The sequence below is a fragment of the Onychostoma macrolepis genome, chromosome 20 (genome assembly GCF_012432095.1).
Source record: "Onychostoma macrolepis isolate SWU-2019 chromosome 20, ASM1243209v1, whole genome shotgun sequence".
NCBI lineage: Eukaryota > Metazoa > Chordata > Actinopteri > Cypriniformes > Cyprinidae > Onychostoma > Onychostoma macrolepis.
In genome coordinates, this window is record NC_081174.1 from 256,821 (window position 1) to 275,614 (window position 18,794).

General features: G+C 35.5%; 1 protein-coding gene across 1 annotated transcript in view; it reads right to left on the reverse strand.

The window, feature by feature from the left end:
- Nucleotides 1-2,279: 2,279 nt before the first annotated feature.
- Nucleotides 2,280-18,794, reverse strand: part of LOC131527086 (pleckstrin homology domain-containing family G member 3) — a 50,719-nt gene continuing 34,204 nt past the window's right edge. The window contains exons 5-19 of the mRNA XM_058755943.1: nucleotides 16,429-16,498; nucleotides 16,052-16,098; nucleotides 15,184-15,334; nucleotides 14,284-14,415; nucleotides 13,974-14,156; nucleotides 13,696-13,788; nucleotides 11,368-11,454; nucleotides 11,245-11,278; nucleotides 11,030-11,125; nucleotides 10,900-10,932; nucleotides 10,316-10,326; nucleotides 9,055-9,519; nucleotides 6,386-6,493; nucleotides 4,602-6,168; nucleotides 2,280-4,473 (exon numbers count right to left, since the gene is read on the reverse strand). Of these exons, the coding sequence (XP_058611926.1) occupies nucleotides 3,533-4,473; nucleotides 4,602-6,168; nucleotides 6,386-6,493; nucleotides 9,055-9,519; nucleotides 10,316-10,326; nucleotides 10,900-10,932; nucleotides 11,030-11,125; nucleotides 11,245-11,278; nucleotides 11,368-11,454; nucleotides 13,696-13,788; nucleotides 13,974-14,156; nucleotides 14,284-14,415; nucleotides 15,184-15,334; nucleotides 16,052-16,098; nucleotides 16,429-16,498 (4,018 nt within the window). The 3' untranslated portion in view covers nucleotides 2,280-3,532. The remainder of the gene's footprint in view (nucleotides 4,474-4,601; nucleotides 6,169-6,385; nucleotides 6,494-9,054; nucleotides 9,520-10,315; nucleotides 10,327-10,899; nucleotides 10,933-11,029; nucleotides 11,126-11,244; nucleotides 11,279-11,367; nucleotides 11,455-13,695; nucleotides 13,789-13,973; nucleotides 14,157-14,283; nucleotides 14,416-15,183; nucleotides 15,335-16,051; nucleotides 16,099-16,428; nucleotides 16,499-18,794) is intronic.

Consider the following 18,794-nt stretch of genomic DNA (forward strand, 5'->3'; position numbering starts at 1 on the left):
TGCATGTGTGCCATATGTAACGTAGGTGAGCCAAAGCTAGGACTTGTGTACAGCTGTGTGTGTGTGTGTTCACTTATAGAGCAGTACTGCAGCAAGTTGATGAACAACTAACATTTATAAAGCCTAGTAATTGCACACAAGGTGCAATTGTATGTTTTGTGCTGGAGTACTTATGCTCTCCTTATGTATTTCTAAATTTGCTCTATAATTTTCTTTGCCACCCACAATACAAGGCCTGTAAATACATTGCCAGCATTGAATGTTTCATTTATATTCAGTGTTTTATTCATGTTCAACACAAATTTAAGGATCATTACTTGGGCATTTTGTTAAATTACTCTCAATGGTTTTGCCCTGTGGCAACTGCAATTATCTTGTGATGACAGGTTCCACATCCATGTTTCAGTTGTATAAATCAAACATCCAACAAGTGCAATTGATTTAGTTGAACAATGTCACTGACATAATCAGTGTTGGGCAGTAACTAGTTACTAGTAATGTAGTTACTCTAATAATATTACTTTTTGCAGTAACTAGTAGTGTAACTAATTACTAATAAGATTTCAGTAATAATATTACAGTTACTTTCCATAAAGCAGCTTAGTTACTTGGTTACTTTTGATGCCTCAACCCCGCTGATTTAAAATCTAACAATCAAATAATTCCTAGATTTACTTTCATAATTTTCATGACTCGCACATGCATGTGATGTCCCCAGTGCAGCAGGCAAGCTTGGAATATGGAAAAGCTTACATTCAGCAGATAGAAATATTGCATTATATTGATTTTGTCAGGAAAAAAAGATCTGTTGTGTAAGTTGTGGCTTTAGTTTACTCTGATCAGCATGTGGTACATTATATTAATATAATTTAAAATATTTTTGGAAAATTAAACAGTTTCTTACAAACTCGCGTGATTTGATAAAATACATAACGAAATTTAATCGCATATGGGTAATGAAAAAATTACTTCAAGCTACACATGACAATTAATGAGATGAATACAACACTTCTACTTGAATGCCACTATCAGTCACTATTGAGTGTTTGTAATAACTTCTGACTGTGATCCAATGTGGATTTTGCATAAGTGATGAGGCAGAAATATGTTGTTAGTAACATTCTAGACGAATTTTATCTGGAAGATACACAGTTACAACTTCTGTGGGGCGTGAAGAAAAGTAATGGAGCTAGTAGTGTAACTAATTACTGTTGCCAGAAAGTAACAAGTAAAGTAACAATATTACTTTTGAAAGGAGTAACTAGTAATGAGTAATATATTACATTCTTTGAGTAACTAGCCCAACACTGGACATAATTATATCAAGCGTATTACACTTTTCATCTAATTTGTAATACATTTAAGCCATTAATAACCTCTTTTACACTGCCACTAAAAGTACTTTAGTGCAGAAACTATTATTTGAGATTAAAATTGCAAAGAGATACTGTATGGTGTACATATTTTCAAGTGTGCATTGGGAGAAACTTAGAAAAACACACAGGTCCATCAATGCATTATTTTCATGGATCCAAATAATGGATAGTGAATCCATTATTTTCAAGTCCACCACACTTTTGTAAGTCTGTTGTTGACAGCATACAACTGTTTTTTTAAAAGCTATAATCTGTAATTGCAGCAATCCCAAATGAAGACCAGGGGCCTCATTTATTAAATGTAATAAACAGTATAAACTTTGCTAAAGTGACTATTTTGAACAAGTATTAACTTAGTTATTTATATATATCAACATATTACTTTCGCTAATGTATTTGTATGAAAAAGGCTACCTTGCCACCTCACATTTCTAAGATGTTTAAATAAAACAGATCCTGTGTGAAAATAAATCATAAAAGTGGTTTGTTGCTCCATCCCATTCCTTCATTAATAAATCTTTTTTTTTTCTTGTTCTGTAGTCATACACTATGGGAGTAGTGAAAAGCACATTTTTCTCAAGGCACATTTCAGAAATAATCTTAGACCAAACATGCAACATTTCATAGATGAGGCCCCTGGAGACTACTGTGGAGATCCTGTTCTACAGTTAACTGCTAGGATGATGTATCATTTCTTCTTTAATATTTAAAGAAATTCTTTCAATTTTAAAAAAATAATAGAAAGAATGTATTTTAATTAAATAGTTTCAAACTAAAATTATTCTCAAACATTTACCAGATCCCATCTGTTTTGTCTGGCATACAAATGTTATTCAAGTCTTGTCTGATACCCAAAATCAGTTAATAAAACTCTATAAACAGTTCTGTATTAAACTTTATTCTAACAAGAGGATGAAAATACATGGTATTAAAATGAGTCATAAATGTTGTTGGTTTGACTATATATAAGATTTGAATTACGATAAAACAACTCTTTGATTTTGAGGCCTAAAGACCACAATCATTTACATGGGACATAAAAAAATATATGTGCAAGTCTGCAAGATGAATTTTTGGTTTGGTTTTGGTTTTATTATGGAGTGAATTTTCACTTTCACAAGTATTTATTGATGCATTTGTAATAAGTCAGACAGATATGGAAATGTATAGAAACTTAATAAATAACAGAGACAGACACAGTGATCAATGAGAGATCTGTTATCACGGACTGCTAAACCAGCAGTTTCAGATGCTAAAACATGTAGGGTTAATATTTGTCTTGTAATTGTGACATTCCCCAAAACCCGAAAATCTGATTTGTTGTGAAGATCACAACAAATCTTAAAATAAGCTTAAGTAACATTGGTAACATTGGCTTAAAAAAAAAAATCATTAAAATCATCATCTTTTTAAACATTTGGATCTAGTCTCCTGGACAAAAGGGATCTATGCCGAAATCCATTAGTCAAAGACTAGGTTTAGGTCCAAAAAAAAAAAAAGTTTGTTCCATGCATGACATTTACTAAAAAAAATTTTTTTAAATGTCTTTTAGTTAAAAGTAAAATAAAACCCTGTTTTCAAATGGTCCGTTACAATTAGAGGTCTAGACGAATTATGCAACTCTGCCAGGGCTTGTTTAGTAGTATAGACTAGACATTATCTTTTGCTAAAGAAATATGACTATTTACATTTTGGTTAAGGTATTTCAATTATGTATAAACAAGAATGTCATTTATGTAAAATGACTACCAAATACATACATGTATATCTACTATATCAAATATGTTAATGGTATAACAGAAAGAATGAATGCACAACAAAAACTGTACAACAATATTTACACTTTCTCCCTGACATTTAGACCATTAAAACCCACAGGTTTCTCAATATCAGCAGGCCACATGATCATACAGTGTCCAAAATACCATAACATAGTATGCAAAATGTAAAGAATATTAGTTTTGAGGTTTAAATTTGCCAAGATGATTTATTTGGCTACAGCATGATATATGCTGACCATACTGTACATATTTGTCTTCAGTGGTGAATACATAAAAGAAGAGAGAAATTAAAGAAGCAAGTATTTCACAGCCAACAATTTTCTAAAACTTTTGAAACATACAATGGATGTATCTTAAAACTAAAACAAGTGATTTTTATCTTATGTTTTGGAATTTTTCTCTGAGATTCTTGACAACACTGTGTTGACTAGAATCAGCCTTTTTCCCAGAATCCAGTGCATTTTTAACAGCATTGTCTAAGTGTTCACTATAGGATGAAGCTTTCTCAGTTTTTTTGCACCCGTCAACCTTAGGTAACTGTTCTGCCCTAGATCCTCCATCTTCCCTCAGACGGTATTCCTCTGACTCCTGATATGCCCGACAGCGGTCAATGACAGCCATGATTGAGATCTTCTCACGAGATGTTGGCGAACGGATTAGGACGTAGCTGTCATCGGTTACATCTGTTGTTATTTCCTGTTTCTTGCACTCTTGTGTTGACTGGTCCACCTCTGCTGGTGGTGTAACCTCAGGTACTTTCTCAACCACAATTATATTCTTCTCATTTGGAAGGGTAGCTTGAGCGGAGATATAGAAGCCACTGCTGGCATTTTTACTCTGAAGACTCTGCAGATCACTCAAGTACAAATTACCCAATTTTTGGTCCAGAGAACCTGCACGCTGGGTCCGAGTCAGCAATTCTCCTGTATCCCTTCCTGGATAAAACTTGTATACTGAAGAGTCTGTGGAGCCATTAGAGGTGACTAAGCGGCTAGAAGAGCAGCTAGAACGTCTTCTAGAACTGCCGTCAAACATTCTTTCATCCACAGAACGACTTTGGCCTATTGTTGGCTGAGCAGACGAGCTACCAAGGTGTGCATATTTTGAGCGAAGTTCCCGGACGTCTGGCCAGTTGAAGCTCTCAGGAGGTGGACTAAGAGGACTCCTGGAATGGGACAGGTGTGGGGACAAGACCTTTGGGCTGCTGACAGAATTAGAAGTGTGGTCTGGGCTGGGAGTCATAAGCTGGGCCTTCTGGTCTCCGTCGTAATCAGGCTGATCATATGGAGCCATGGAGAGCATCAAGTCTGCTTTAACTGTTAATCACAAAATGGCAAATAAGTGGAGCAGTGAAACATAAGATATTAAAAATGTAATCTCTGAAATATGTAACTTTTTTGGGGGTGATAAAGATATGATAATATTGAAATGGCACCCATCTTACCTTTGGCCTCTTTCTCTGGCTTTTCTTCCACCACCGAAAGCAGGTTCCTCTTGGCCAACCATGTATCTCCTGACTCCTGACTCCTCTGTCTCAACACTGGTTGTGTGCACTTGATGCGTTGACTGTATTTCCTTGCCAGATGGAAAACTTTGTTTTGGGATGAATCTGCGTCTTCTGCTGACTGAGCTCCTGTGTCTTTCTCATCTTCAGTTTCTGCTCTCAGCTGGATAACACGGGGGGCTAGAGCTCTAAGGGGTCTATCTTCATCCTCCCATTGTCTGGGTCTGATGGCATCATTCTCACTGGCTGTACGGTTTTCCTTCTCCTTGAAAGCTAATGGTGTAAAGGACTCCTCTCTGATAGTGCTCAGATCTGAATCTTCAAACATAATCAGTCCATCGCTGCCTTTCATTTCGGTCTTTCTTCTCTGGTTTGGATCTTTCCTGGAGAGGCTGGGACTGGTCCCTCTAAAATAAGGAATTTCTCTGGGCCTCAGTGCTTTGAGGTCCCCTTGACATCTAGTGACCTCTTTTTCCATATTTTGCCAGACTTTGATCATCTCAGAGGAGGGACGGAAAACCTCTTCCTCACGACTCCCATCTATAGACTGAGGTTTAATAGAACCATCTACATCAGCGTCAAACAGGTCTCCGTTATTGTCATGCCTAGAGAAATCTGTGGAAGCGCCGATAACAGGTTGTTCCAGGGTAGCTGGATTTGCATTGGTCTCAGACAGAGCTGATGTAACCAAAAGCGAATCTGTGAGTGAGTTATGAGCTGTAACAGGTCCAGATGTACTGGTGGTCTTCTCTAAGGCAAGGCCTTTATCTTTAGGAATGCTGTTAAAACGACTAACTGAATTTCTAACAAGCCCACTTGGAATGTAAGTGAGGCTCTCTCTACGCTTTAGACTAAATGTAGCATCCTGGTGTTCTGCATTCTCATAGTAGCTCCTAATCTTGTCAATGAGTAGTTGGTCTTGCCTGGAAAGCACTGAATCCCTTCTTCTGTAGATGCTTCGATCCGAGTCTAAAAGACTGTCCTCCCCTGATGAGCCAATCATGAAGTCTGCTGATGCAAGGGCTTCCTGGGTCAGTGGAACTCCTTGTGACTCAGAGCAGGTGCTAGCAAGGCGATGTTGACGCTCATGGGCATCTCCTAGACTTACAGTGCTTCCGGTCCTGCTGGGAAGACACGGAGATACGCAACCAAGGGAGCGGATTTCCTCTGTGCTGACGCTACTACGCCGCGCGTTACACACAAAGTGTTCAGCAATGGCACTGGCCTTATCAAGCACAGATGATGGTAGGATGCTAGTGGAGTCTGGTTTCCCTTCTACATCCTCCTCTTCCTCTGAAGAATCACCAGGTGTGTCTTCCTGCTGTAATAGAGATGAGGCCTCTTCTTTAGAACCTTTCTGATAATCTTTGTCTCTTGTAGACTCCGGATCCTGGATATCTGGGACCTGTTTGTCCATCTCTTGGGACTCTGGATCACAAAACACATCTGGCTTCAATTTCTCAGTGGAACCCCAGTAAGAGGTCATTTCCAGGTTTTGAGATTTGTCCTTGAGAGTGTAAGAAGGGGAAATCAAGATACAGTTATAAGCTAATTTCATTGCTCTCTGGGTTTGTTTCAAATACAGCTGGGTATTGTCAACAACCTCATGATACAAAACATTGGTTAGGCAACCTGTTACTTACTAAAGCAACTAATCAGTAAGTAGAATTTTAGTCCTAGGTGTACTAATACAATTTTGCTAACACAACAAATTAACAACTTACCTGTTCTGAGATATATTTTTCATCCTTGAGATATGCCTCCACCTGTTCAACTGATGGGCCATTTTCTCCTTTAAAATTGTTCGCTGTGTCCTCACATCCCACTTCCTCCTAACATAAAAACATGTTTTTTTAGGGATGTTTGACAAAAACAATTACATTTTCAATAAATATTTACAGTGAGCAAGCAATACAAGTACCAAATAGTAAAACAATTATTCAGACATACAGATTAAGTTAGAGTCATTAGCAAACCCAGATAAAATCAGCAGGCTTTTTCCATGCTGATTTTGGGAAGGAAAAAAAAAAAAAAAAAAAAAGTATGTTTATTTTTTTATTGTTTGTTTGCTAAACAAAATGACAAAATATATTTTTCAGAATATTTTACATAATTACAAATGGTGTTAATGATTCAAAATTAGGTAAAAAAATATATGAGAATATGTAGAACTTTGTGAATGATGTGAAAATCTGGAGCTTTCTGAATAATTCTGTGCACACAGATTCCATCTGGGCTTGGTCGTTAGTTAAGAACTACTTTCAAAATAACAGATCTAACTGTTTAAAACAGTCATGTTAATGCAGTGAACAGAACAACTGCTATTACATGCACATCTTAGTTAAAATGTTTGAATTAAAATCACCATTGAACATCTGAAACAATGTTATGTAAACTGGGGTATGATATGGAAAGTGAGTGTTCACCATGTCCTAACCAGACACAACGCAATGTAGCGACATGCAATAAATGGCATCTCATCCATTTTAAAAAGTTTTTTTGTCCTAACCAATGCTATGTTTTGTTTAGCGCTTGCTTATTTTCATGACTTTGCATTGGAGAGCCACGTACACACACAAATCTCACAGAACCTTAATTACTACTCCTCATGTATATTAAATATCATATGACAAATCCCTCAATTCCATATGGAAAGCCATGAAAATCATGCCCTCTGGCGAAGCCACACATTAGTTATACTATATGGTACATGTTCTTTAGCTGTACGTTCCTCATTTGCAGTGCGTTATTCTGTAAATATCATAGTGCTCGCAAACAGAGAGAACAGTTCTGACTGTCACATCACACCCAACATCACATGTTGAGTGTGCACAGACAAATTGTTTGTCGCTAGAATCTTGTCGTATCATGCCTGGTTAGACATAATGTTGTTACCAGTGGAGCCTCCAGGAAATTTTTAATGCGGTGGCCAGCGTTTTGCATACATACATACACAAACAAATAAATAAATGAGATAACCTGCAATTATTTCAAGGATCTACTTCTACTTATTCTATCCCATACATTTTTTTTCCTTTGTTGTAATAACACTGTAATAAGATTAAATATTTTTGATTTGGACATCATTTATTGGTTACCTTATGTCACCACAAAAAGCACATTACTTGAAAAAATAGAGCTAATAAATAAATAAAATTATGAATACATTTATACTCTAAGAATTACATATCTTTTGATTTTTAAGCAGCTTTGATTCATATGCTCTAGACCTCAATGTGTTAAGAAAAGTTTAGTTGCAGTATGCAGTCGCAGTATTCTAGAAAGAATTGGAAATAATTGTTCTTAACTTTACAAATAAAATTGATTGTATTTGGAAGATGCACATCATAAAAATAAATGAATACATAAAACAGCTTTTATCTTTATAGTTACAGAGAGATTGAACTGGAGAGACCATCACCAAAAAGCATTGCTTTTACAAGAGAAATAAAAAAAATGACAAAATATGGTGTAAACATGCTTGTGAGTTTTGTAGCTTATTAAATTCAATGTGATCCTCCTACAAACATGCAATTAAAGCTGCTTGTGCGAGTAAAGTGGGAGCGGAGTATGAAAAGGAAATTCGAAATGAACTATTTGATCCAAGTTTAATAATATATGTAGGCCTAAAAATATTACATCAATATCTTATGCAAACAATTAACATGGTTTTGACAAATAGGGGAGGCGCCACTGCATGTCAGGTATTAAAAATTTGAGAATCAACATCTGAACATTCTCTACTATGGAGGACCAAACCTGCAGAAATAAAAAAAATAAAAAAATAATAATTAAATAACAGGAAAATAAAGAAATAAATGACTTGATAAAAACAAACATAGTTCATTTGTAATCCTGAATTTATTTTTAAATTACTTTTTTCCTTTATGTATTATTTTCTGCATTTATTTTCCTTTCTTTTTTTTCTAATGTATTTAGTTTTTTATATGCATTTATTATTTATTTCCATATTTATTTACTTTTTTTACACTACAAGCCAAATGCCTGCTTTTCAATAAAGCTATTATTACTGATTTGAATGCAAAAAACCTGTAACAATAAAAAAAAAAAAGTAAACAGTTATCATTAACGATCATAACCGTTGCTAGATGTCAACAAAGTGACATTCAGCAATACAGTGAAAATATTTATGAAGTACAGTATATGCGTTATGTGTTGAACTGTAACAAGTTTGTTACAATTTGTTTAGTTCTTCTAGCATTGCTGGATTCTCTGCAAAGTTAGCTTCTGCTTATGCCGTGTGAGCTGTTAGTAGAATTGAGGCATTCTGTGAGAGCACATGCAACATGGCGGGAGGTTTGGTAGACATGCAGGTCATGTTGCAGGTCAGGTTGGGGTATGATAGGATCCCCTTGGTGGCAGAGAACCTCACCGTTGTGAAGTCCATGGAAAGCAAAGCTCTGGCTCTATAGTGCCAGCAGGAAATGGCAGCCAGCATTGAACTGGCAAAGTCAGCTACCTGGTTGTCCTCCATTAGAATATCGTCAGAGTCACTTCCCTCCACTTCTGCTTCATCCCCATCCTCTGGCATCAATCTGACCTTCAGAGACGGCGAGGCATGGATGGGTTCCTCATTATCACTGGGAATCAGGGCTTCAGGAGGGTATTCGTCTTGTGCAACAGGCTTCTCAGCTGAAGACTCGGATAAGCCAAGAGTGCTAACGCTAGCAGTGGCTTGTAAAGGCCACCTGTCAGCGGCCAATGCCCCCTCACTGTCAGAATGCTGGGGCATGAAGTCACAAAGATTTCTTCTTAGGAGATATAAGGACATGACCCAAACCAAGAAAAAAAGAATATCTCTTTGGAAAAAGAATTTCCTTTTGGGTATAAAGGTGCCCTACTTCTCACAAGCTGTTCTTTGACACCACTCTAAAAACAGAAGCGGATAGTAACATGCTACAATTTACTCTGATACATTTACTTAAGTAACTTTTTTTTTTAAATGTACTTTTTGAAGTAGGTTCAATGATGGGTACATCTTACTCAAGTACAAAAATGTACTTTGACTTTAAGGCTCATTCACATCAAGATCGATGATGTTCTTTTAAACAGGGTTACATTCTGATAGGCCATCACTGTTTTTATCATTCATCAGCTTCAAATAATTCTGAAGGTTAATCCATTGATATCATTCCTCCTTGTTGTCATTGTTCCCCATTTTCATAGAATTAGAAAAAATCTTAAAACTACTTTAGGTATTGTTATAGTTATTGTCCTTGGTGTGAACAGACCTTTACATTGGGCAACTGTACTCTCTATGTTCCAATATTTTGACACCATTTCTCACGCATGCACAGAGAAACATCCTTTATGCCATACATGTAACTGACTTGTGATGACTACCATGATCACTTCATCATTATTATCTTGCTTGCTCCTAATCAGATCCTAAGTAACTATTAACTCACTACCCGAAGTAGTCTTTTCATTGGAAACTTTCTCTTTTTTACTTTTACCTAGTCATTATAAACATTATTACTTTTACTACTTCTTGAGTGTCTTATTTTATTGTCAGTATTTATTTATAAAAAGAACAATTTGTACACTTCTGCTTCTGTGATTTCTAGCCTTCTTTGTGTTTTTTATATACTGTCTTTGTGGTTTTGTAGTTGTTTGATTTAATGGCTTCTTACCTTTAGTATTACTGAAGAATTCACCCAGACATCAGCCAGATAAAAGAAAGAGAATATTAGTACATTTGAAGGCATTTTTATCAACAGTGTTTATCATTTTGTTCCAAACAATTTCAGTGAAATACAGTATGTGAAATACAAATGGTATAAAGTGGGGTCCAGGAACATAAGATTACTTTTTTTCTAAGCACATTTGTGACATTAGCCATACTTTGTAGAATTTCTTGCTTTCACTTAAGCACAATATGCTTGGAACATTGTCAAATAATGCTAGATAATATGGATTTTCAGGTTTGAATTTTTGAGCCACTTGAATGCCACATTCATTAAAGAAAAGAGACAAAGCAAAACAGACATTCAGATTTTTTTGGTTATTTTTTTTAGTTAAACATTCTGCTTAAATTAAAGTTAAGTTAATAATAGAATTTAAATGTCTTACTACACAAGAAAATGAAAAATAGACATGTTTTCACTAGTGTCTGATCCCACTATACCATTATTACATGCCAGCAGCTAACAATTACAAACTTTTTATTTAAATATAGGACGATATCTTTACTTAAAGTGGACACATGGAGATTTACCTTCAGCGTTCTTTAGGATCTCTTTAGATGGTTCTGTTGGAAGATGAATTAATAGACCATCTTTGTAAAATTGGAAAGTGTCAATTAAAAAAAAGATAAGTTAAGAGCAAGACTTAGATTTGGAACCTACCTGACTGTCTCCGGCCTTGTCTAGAGTTAGAAAACTCCTCTGACTGGCATGACACAGACTTTTTGAGCCTCTCAGGGCTGTACCTATACTTTTTGTCTGAAAGAAAGTTGTTCGTCAAAACAGGCCCATGACTTTTTTTTTTTTTTTCATAATTAAAAAAAAAAAAAAAGAATAATGGCATAAAATTATGTTCATAAGTGGTTAGAAATATTTACAAATAGAATCCATCTCCAAGATTGCTTCCTTCGCCTAAAACAGAAACAGCAAATTCAAATTAATTTTAGATATTTAAAAAAAAAAAACTAATAATTTTTCTTTTTTATTAATTCATTGCATACCTTTTGTGGTATCACAGCCTGATGGTTCTCTAGAATGAGCCGTTTAATATGATGAGCCCATAATTTTTTTTCCTCCACCGTCCTGGCCTATTGAAAATAAGATACTGCATTTCAGGAGTTGCATAAACATAAAAACAATAAGAACATTTTTTATTTATTTATTTACTCAAACCCATATGTTATAAATTTTTTTGTGTGAAACATACAAGGAGGAACTCCATTTTAAAGAATTGTCATACAGTTACAGCTCAAAGTGAGCGTGAGCGTTCAAGATCCAACAAGAATAATATGACAGTAGTCCATCCAACACAATATGTGTGGTTATTTTAAGTCTTCTAAAGCCAAAGGATAGCTTTGTTTTACGAACAGCAAAATTATTTTTTGCACTCCAATCAAATATGGCATCAATAATGCATGTTGAATGTCAACAGCAACAAATATCACTGGATCTGAAATGTCTTTAAACCAAACATTACAATGTTTTAGCATTGATCTAAGAGCTGCAGTGAAGGCAGACATTTGATATATGACAGATACCTTCGAAGAGTCATTTTAGGGCAAGGGCTTCCCCTGCAGCCACTAATTTTATTCCTTAAAACTCATCTTTGATAATCAAAATGACATATTTAATGTTTTTGCCGTATAAATAATTTATTCATGCCTTAAAAACACTATACCTTTAACTCATTTAGTATATGTGGAGCCATGGATATGCACATTAATTTAATCACACCAGCTCAGACTACCTGCTCCATTTTTACTTGGTTAACTGAAGTAGTAAATGCTCAATTGCACAAGTAGCAATATTGGATTAATCTGTTGAATAAATTTATTAATTCCTAAGAAGAAGAGGAAGAGCAAATTATACAGGGTTGTCTACAAAGTAATATCAGAATGGTAATAATAATAATAATAATAATACATTTCATAATATTTCATACAGCAATATTAAAAATTACTTTGTCAAAGTGCTTTGCGCAACAGTGTAAAACATTACACTTTAAATATAACAAACAACAAAAATTACGAAAAAGAACAGATAATCAAATAAAAGCTATTCTAAAATAAAATGTTTTAAGATGAGATTTAAAAATGCCTGATGAATTTGCATTCCTAATGAGCATTCCACAGTTTTGGAGCATAGGATGAAAAGGCCCTATCATCCCTCTAGCAAGCCACAGTGAGAAAATCTCAAGTTGCGACTTGGTGTGCAAGGCGTTAGAAGTTTGGCCAAATATTGTGGAGCCAGATCATGCAAAGCCTTGTACGTCAGCATAAGGATATTGAAATCTATACTTGAAAGGAAGCCAATGAAAAAATAGGGGTTATATGGTCCCTGATGGGATTCCAGTTTATTAATTGTAGTTTATTAAGGGAGGATTTAGACACACCAACAAGGATAACATAACAGTAGTCAATGCTACAAAACAAAAGTTAATCAACCTTTCAGCAATAGAAAAGGACAGCATAGGCAATAAATGTGCATTATTTCTAAAATGAAAGAAGGAGGTCTTAACAGTGTACAAAAGCTTAAATGACAGGCTGGCATCAAAGATTTTTTTGTTGTTTTCTTTGTCACTCAAAGGCAACACCATCAACTGACAAAGCTATAGAGCCAGCATTATGCAGCTGATAGGGAGAGCCAAAAAGCATTTTAACAGAAAATTATTAGACATCCATATCCATAATCTCAAAAATACAGTTGAAAATGAGAAACGTCCACAAATTGACCTTGTCTTTGAATGTATATAAATCTGAGTGTCATCAGCATAAAAATGACAGTTAAGGTCAAGACAGCTTAAAAGCTGGCCAAGTGGGTTAATATAAATGGTAAAAAAAACAAGGGACAAAGAACTGAGCCCTGTAGGACACCAGTAAGGACAGGACAGGACCTACACAAACCATGTTCCCGTTCGGGATCTCAAATAGCTACTTCCTAATTATCAACATCCTTAGGTAAAAATGCTTTGCTAATGATATGAAAAGCTTCACAAGTTGACAGGATTGGTTACATGTTTAACAGTAGGAAATGGGCTGTTTCAAACCACATTTTTAAGACTATCTTTAGTACAATGATGTTGCAGCAATGATGTTAACTAATGAATTTGCACATAGTTTGTCTGTAAGCATATTTAAAAAACCAGATGTATGTAAACAATGCTAAAAATTCACCACAAGGGTCTTTTAAAGATTTCCAATTTTTTGGTAGAAATGGAATACATGTTACACAGCAATGAGAATATAATGACAGAAAGTTTTTTGCGGAACTATTTCTTTATGAATAAAATATTTCTATTTATGTAAAGGCGCTAATCACTGAAGACATACCTGGACAGAATGAGGTTGTTTGGGATGCTTGTAATGAGTGACACTGAAGCACAGAGAATCCTTGGCACTCTCGATCAACATGAGCGTTGAGCACTGCAGTAAGTAAAGAGAAACAAGAGAGAAAACAATGGCAGCTTCACCAAACATGAGGCATTATCTTTTATTCACCTCTTAAAATTCATAAGACGTAAAGGCTTCACACTACATTAGTGCTGACTGTTCAGACAAAAATGAAAGAAAAACAAAGTACTTCTCTCTGAAAACAGATAAAGTCATACCGAGATGTGGGTCTTATAGACGTAATGTTCTCCTCTGCGTTTGGTAATAAGGAGCATGCGGTCAAAGAGAAAGAGCGTACGTTCATTCTTGGCACGATGGACACGAAAGGTGCCCTCGAGAACCAATTCTCCATATGTAGTCAGATCAGGTCCCTTCCAGTTTATGAGCAGAGACTGGACCTCCTGAGATAGATTATGGAGGTACAGAGATCATGAATTGGTTAATATCTTCACTAAACATGGTAAGCACATAAACAAGAGCAGTGGAAAATGCTCATAATACAACGTCTTTGTGTGTCTGCGAGCTCACCTGAAGACGGACTGCATGTTCATGTTTTCTCTTCATGTCGTTTATATACCACGCAACACCAGTCATAGTGTATATGGCCTCCTCCACCACCTCATAACCCTCCTCCTCTGGATCAAAGTGCTTGGCAATCTCCTACAATATAAAGAATAAATCCAGAATTGTTTATTGCATAAAAGCAACAAAAATATCATGAAATCAACCATGATATTCTTTTAACATTACCTTAAACTGTAGGCCCAACAATATTCACAATTATTTACATTACAGGCTGAATTAAAAAAAAAAAAATCGTAAATGCATTAGCAGAAATACGATTTCTTCCCAAGTATCATACTCTATTACCAAGTGACCAATGGATTTCCAGCAAAATAGTGTAGAGCAGCAGTTCTAAATCAAGGCCCCCCCCGTTGTCCACAACAATATTTGAAGACCCCAAAACTTTTCCAGTTGTTTGTGATTTACTGGACAAAGATTAAGGGGATTCCCTCATATATCCAGATTTTGCAAAAAACGGTTTTAAAAACGGTTGTTGAGGGGGAGGTAAAGAAATAAGGAATATTTCGATTTTTATTATTTTAGCTTTTTAATTTTAATGGTTGTTTTGTCTCATTTTACATCATTTTAAGACTTATTGAAACCAATTGGAAGTTTACTGAGGCCCCCTAGTGGGCCCCACGAGAATCACTGTGGTCGTTTGAAGTTTGAAGTCCCTTTTAAAAAGATTTAAAAAACATTGTCAATTATACAAATACAATTATACAAATGCACATTCTTATGGTTATTTTACATTTGAATAATGTGCATTTAGTATTTTTACCCTAGTAACGCAGGCCTGTGATCTCCAGGAATTGAATTTGAGACCAATGCTCTAAAGTATTATTCTGGGAGTGGCTGTCTAACCTGTAGTAAAAGATGATATTTGAGGATCCTCTGGACAGGCTTGAGAAGGTAAGATCCCAGAGGCAGGGATCGCTTTAAAGCAGCTTGCCTCTCCCTGAAGAACTTGGCAAGAGTTTTGTTTCTCATGCAGTCTGTTAGAGAAGCCACAGAGCTATGGAGAGAGTATGAACAGTCAAAACACAGCACACCAAACTAACAAATATGTCATAATACAAACTGATAACATTCATTAATCATCAAAGTTTACAAAGGAAATACATAATGCTCCAAATAGAAGTAGCACCTACAGTAAGACCTATTACTCATGTGCAGAGGCACTAGTGACTATTTTTGTGGTTGACTTGTAGTAACGATGACATCTACATCTTCATTCATCTAAAACAGTACACATTTCACGTAATACACATAACTCTTGATTATTTTTAAACTGCATAATGATTGTATGTCTGTGCTTGATTTTTACTATGCGTTTTGTCTGTAGATTGTTTTGTAACTATGTACTGCTGTTCTATGTAAAAATTCTATGTAATGCATTTTACTGTCCCCACACATTGGTTCAGTAATGTATGGTATTGACCCTGAATTTGTGTGCTTGTTCAGGTATTAAAAACCTTACTGGTCATGAATTATTTGACCAACCACTGCATTAATATTAGTTAGTGAATTGAAAAACACTTTAATTAATGAATATTATTTGCATTAAAGTGTAAATCTCACAAATTCTGTCAAGAAATGTCAGGGTAATAGTTTACCTCCCCCCATATTAGACTGAAACCAAAGGTGCTTTTCTTTGGTGCAGGAAATCATATCAATCTGACCAGAGGCTCTTCAACATAATGTGTCGCTTTGGGCATTCAGTGCAACTTACTTTGGGTAGTTGGTGCAATATTGTGTGTAGATGTCAAAATATTCACGCTAAAAACAGAGAGGAAAACCAAGGTCAGTAAAGTTTTTCTCAACAACACACAATCACATCACATGTGCATCACCATGCAAATATTCAGCTGCAATGAGCCTCATTTACATAATTCGATTTGAAAATCTTCATACGCTGTAATTAGAGCACTGTTTTTCTGGAGCTTGAGTATTTTGAAGTTGTTTTCAAGTAAAGACGTTAAAGAATTTAATCAATAAACATAAACACTCATCATTACAGACATATTTCCTGTTTAGTTTCATAAACATATTATTCAAATATGATCAGATCTAAAGCCTTGAAAGGCACAGGGTCAGCTTGAACTTCACCTTGATCACAAAGCATCTGGCAATGGCCACAGGATCATTGTCACACATGTCCAGTGATTGAAGGAGCTCACTAAAAGAAAATAGAAAGCATGTTTACAGACCACAAAACATTTACTGTAACTAATGATTATTAAAACACCACATGCTCTGCACACTTCTGTAAAGAAAAACAGCCCCATTAAGGCCATTATAGGGTTAAGCTTGCAAAAGGCCTTGTGATACACAATTAACAGCACATGCAGTCTGCAAGTCAGTCATCCTTCTCTTCCTGTGGTCAGTGGAAAAAATGAACGTCTCTTACCACTCTTTATATGTCCATGGGTGTGATTAATAAAGCAATGCCCTGATGGAGAACCTTAAATCTCTTTTATTGTATTAAAATAAAATCACTTTAATGAACAGCAGCAAGTGGCTTATTCATCTTAAAAATGAACATGAAAAAAGACACTATTGTATAGCAAATGATTACATGTATAAAAAAACAATCCCTATCCCTTTAAACTAAAACTGAATATTTTTTAGTGATTTGAAATTGCAAACAAATAACTGGATTGCAATATTTTTAAAACTTGATTGTTTGATTCACCGTATCATCTTTCATTTTCATTTTTGACAGCTTTTGCTTTGCCACTGTTAAAAGAAGTTTGAGTCTCCTGTGCAGTTCAATCCATGTTTAAATGGATTTGAAAGCAAAACTCAGGGCTTAGCTGACCACAGCAAACACCACAGCATACAGAGGTCTACACTTTCTGTGTCATGCATTTGTGACATACCACAAACAGAAATATGGCAATTATTCACTCACTTACTGTATGGTATTGAAGAGAAAAGTATCTCTCTGCAGTAAGACCAACACCTGACAACAGGTGAGCAGACAATGTTCAAAAACAATATATTGATGATTGGTTAGATTGGGAAAATTGGAGAACCCTGTGTGTTCAAGGCTCAATAAAGCCTTTTTTAAGGAACAGCATGAGAAAAAAAAAAAAAACTGTTAAAAGCTCTAATCTAGAGTCACAGCTTTAAGCCACCTATATGCTACTGATTACCTAACATTAACAGATATAAGTAGATTTTTGTCCACACAATTGTTCTTTAAAATGTGAATGTCCCTCTGCCTAACGAATCATAGTTTATATAACTGTAAAGTACCAAAACACACAAAAAAGAAAAGTGCACCTCTAAAGCCATTTCATTGAGTCTTTAATGTTTTAGTCTCCCTTTAGCTCAAGTACAGCATGGCACTAAAAACGGCAAGGTAATGTGTTTGATTTTCAGGAAACAGACATACTGGCTAAATGAGTGGATTGCAAGTCACTTTGAATTAAAGCATCTAACAAATTTATATGCAAATGTAAATGCAAAAGGTAGCAATTTAATTATTTACATTTATATTCTGGTGTGCAGTGTGACACTGTGTTCATTCACACGTGAGCAGCTCATGATTTGTTTCCCCTGTTCTCACTGGTTCTCTGGCAAAATGTGTTTTTACTCTGCACTCACTGAGATGGAGTTTGGTAATAATACACTATTGTTGTTGTTTTATAGTCATATTGAATAGATTCCATAAAAACAACAGGCCTCATACAACTGAAGTGGAGAAAGAAATTAGAAAAAAAGACAAATTAATTGTAACATGCTCTTCTTGTGCAGCTTTTATACACAAGCATAGCAAACCTGAATGTCTTTAAAGAAAATTTTAAAAAAGGAAAAAGAAATTATAAATAGCAATTCTGATTTTTATAAGTGAAATCACAATTTGTTTTCCCAAATTGTTCAACTCTCAGCAAGCCCTGTTTTTGTAATGCAAATAAAATCAGTAAAAACTCCCAAAATACCTTTTACGGTACATTAACACGGTGCGTCGGAGGGCGTGATTGGTGGTGACAACAGCCAATCGCACTAGTTTTCTGGTGTTGCATGAACATGATTGGCTAGCACCAGGGTATTTGCATAAGGTGATCTGATTGGCTGACACCTGCATTGGCACTTGAAAACTTCTGCCGCAGACAATGCCAGTGACGCGGCACAACAGACTCACGATTCAGTTCGGCAATGCTTGACATCTCAAAGTAAATGAGAGGCGTTGATGCTGATGCCCCTTGTGAATGTACCGTTACTGTTACTGTGAAAAATTGCTTTTACTGTGATATAAGATTTCAGTCATTCCACCCACCCAAATTAGGGAGTAGGTGAATCAATCTTTTAGTAGACCAAAGACATAAACATTTTGTGTGGATTTCATTCATCAATAAATACCTGTCAGGAACAGCTAGACATCATCTATCATTATGTTCATTTTATTTACGTAATTTAATCATCAGCATTTAGGTGACATAACTGCATAACGGTAAAAAAAAAATCAT